This window comes from Pteropus vampyrus, unplaced genomic scaffold (genome assembly GCF_000151845.1).
Source record: "Pteropus vampyrus isolate Shadow unplaced genomic scaffold, Pvam_2.0 Scaffold16, whole genome shotgun sequence".
In the NCBI taxonomy this organism is placed as follows: domain Eukaryota; kingdom Metazoa; phylum Chordata; class Mammalia; order Chiroptera; family Pteropodidae; genus Pteropus; species Pteropus vampyrus.
In genome coordinates this window covers 10,397,213-10,399,351 of record NW_011888797.1, presented here as the reverse complement: position 1 = coordinate 10,399,351, position 2,139 = coordinate 10,397,213, and the positions used below count along the sequence as shown (strand labels likewise).

General features: G+C 62.5%; 2 protein-coding genes across 3 annotated transcripts in view; both read left to right on the top strand.

The window, feature by feature from the left end:
• Positions 1–2,123, top strand: part of SSTR3 (somatostatin receptor 3) — a 6,689-nt gene extending 4,566 nt beyond the window's left edge. For both annotated transcript variants that reach the window (XM_023527416.1, XM_023527417.1), the window contains exon 3: positions 382–2,123. In XM_023527416.1, coding sequence (XP_023383184.1) covers positions 418–1,692 — 1,275 coding nt within the window. In that variant the 5' untranslated portion in view covers positions 382–417 and the 3' untranslated portion in view covers positions 1,693–2,123. The remainder of the gene's footprint in view (positions 1–381) is intronic.
• Positions 1,870–2,139, top strand: part of LOC111735995 (somatostatin receptor type 3-like) — a 4,017-nt gene continuing 3,747 nt past the window's right edge. The window contains exon 1 of the mRNA XM_023527460.1: positions 1,870–1,878. Coding sequence (XP_023383228.1) covers positions 1,870–1,878 — 9 coding nt within the window. The remainder of the gene's footprint in view (positions 1,879–2,139) is intronic.

The following is a 2,139-nucleotide window of genomic DNA, read 5'->3' as shown; positions in this document are numbered from 1 at the left end:
CTGGTATGGAGGAAAGAGCCTGATTGAATGATTCACTCATTCCTTTATTGGAAATTTGTGGAGCACTCGCCCTGTGCACAGGTGAAGGGACACTAGGGCACAGGCCAGTGCTGGCCCTGCCCTTTGGAGACAGGCGAGCCTGTGTCCCACACCACACCCTAGCTGCGTGACACAGGGCGGTCACTCCAGCTCTCTGAGACTCAGTTTCCCCATCTGAGAAATGGGGCTACCTTGCTAGCCTGTGTAGAGTGAATGAGCTGGTGCATGTCTGTCTCTGGCCGGGTGCACAGTAAGAGTCTCCAAGTTTAGCGTGTCGCGGGTGGGAGCAGCAGAGAGAAAGAGATACTCTGCCATGACCCGACTGTGTCCTCCCTCCTCCAGGCTAATCGCTGACTGCTGACCGTCCTTCCTTCAGCCATGGACACCCCTGGCTATCCTTCATCAGTGCCCACAACCTGGGAACCTGGGAACACCTCCGCGGCCTGGCCCCTGGATGCCACCCTGGGAAACGTGTCCGTAGCCCCGAGCGCAGCCGGGCTGGCCGTCAGGGGTGTCCTGATCCCACTGGTCTACCTGGTGGTGTGTGTGTTGGGCCTGCTGGGCAACTCATTGGTCATCTATGTGGTCCTGCGGCATACGGCCACCCCATCGGTCACCAACGTCTATATCCTCAACCTGGCGCTGGCCGATGAGCTCTTCATGCTGGGGCTGCCCTTTCTGGCTGCCCAGAATGCCCTGTCCTACTGGCCCTTTGGCTCCCTCATGTGCCGCCTGGTCATGGCTGTGGATGGCATCAACCAGTTCACCAGCATCTTCTGCCTCACCGTCATGAGTGTGGATCGCTACCTGGCGGTGGTGCATCCCACCCGCTCTGCCCGCTGGCGCACGGCGCCCGTGGCCCGCATGGTCAGCGCGGCTGTCTGGGTGGCCTCAGCGGTCGTGGTGCTGCCTGTGGTGGTCTTCTCGGGTGTGCCCCGGGGCATGAGCACCTGCCACATGCAGTGGCCCGAGCCGGCGGCGGCCTGGCGAGCCGGCTTCATCATCTACACGGCCGCGCTGGGTTTCTTTGGGCCGCTGCTGGTTATCTGCCTCTGCTACCTGCTCATCGTGGTCAAGGTGCGCTCGGCGGGGCGGCGGGTGTGGGCACCCTCGTGCCAGCGGCGGCGGCGCTCCGAGCGCAGAGTCACGCGCATGGTGGTGGCCGTGGTGCTGCTCTTTGTGCTCTGCTGGATGCCCTTCTACGTGCTCAACATCGTCAATGTGGTGTGCCCGCTGCCCGAGGAGCCGGCCTTCTTCGGCCTCTACTTTCTGGTAGTGGCGCTGCCCTACGCCAACAGCTGTGCCAATCCCATCCTCTATGGCTTCCTGTCCTACCGCTTCAAGCAGGGCTTCCGCCGGGTCCTGCTGCGGCCTTCCCGCCGTGTGCGAAGCCAGGAGCCCCCCACGGGGCCACCGGAGAAGACAGAGGAGGAAGAGGAGGAGGAAGAGGATGGGGAGGAGGGTGTGGAGGAAAGGAGTGGGAAGCAGGGAGAGGGAGAGGAGACGAGTGGCCGGGTCAGCCAGATCACACGGCCTGGCACCAGCAGGCCGGAGCAGCCACCCAGCCGTGTGGCTGGCAAGGAACAGCAGTTCCTACCCCAAGAGCCCTCAGCTGGACAGAAGTCAGGCACGCTGCATATCAGCTGTCTATAGGGGCCCGTGGAGGGCCAGGGTAACTCGAGGACAGGGCAGAGGCTGTGGATGCACCTGGGGCATGTCGCTCACGGCGCCAGAGGCCCATGACAGGACGTTCAGATCCCATTGCTGCTGAGACTCGCTGTGTGACCTTGGATAAGCCGCTTCCCCTCTCTGGGCCTCCTGTTCTCTTCCATGACTCGGGTGGGAGTAATTGGCCTAGACAAGCTCTGCCGGATGAGAAGCCTGGAGGGGCAGCAATGCTGGGCTGACCTTCTTGAGCAAGACCCAGGTTGAGGGGACAGGTGCATTCTGGCCGACCCCTTCAGAGACCGAGCATCCTGGTGGATCAGCCTGAATCTTGGCCTTCAGAGGGATAAACCAAGGTCCCGGTATCCTGGCCGCAGAGGCAGTTTCCCAGGAGAGGGACTGGGGCCCAGGTTCACAGGGAGCTAGACCAGGGCC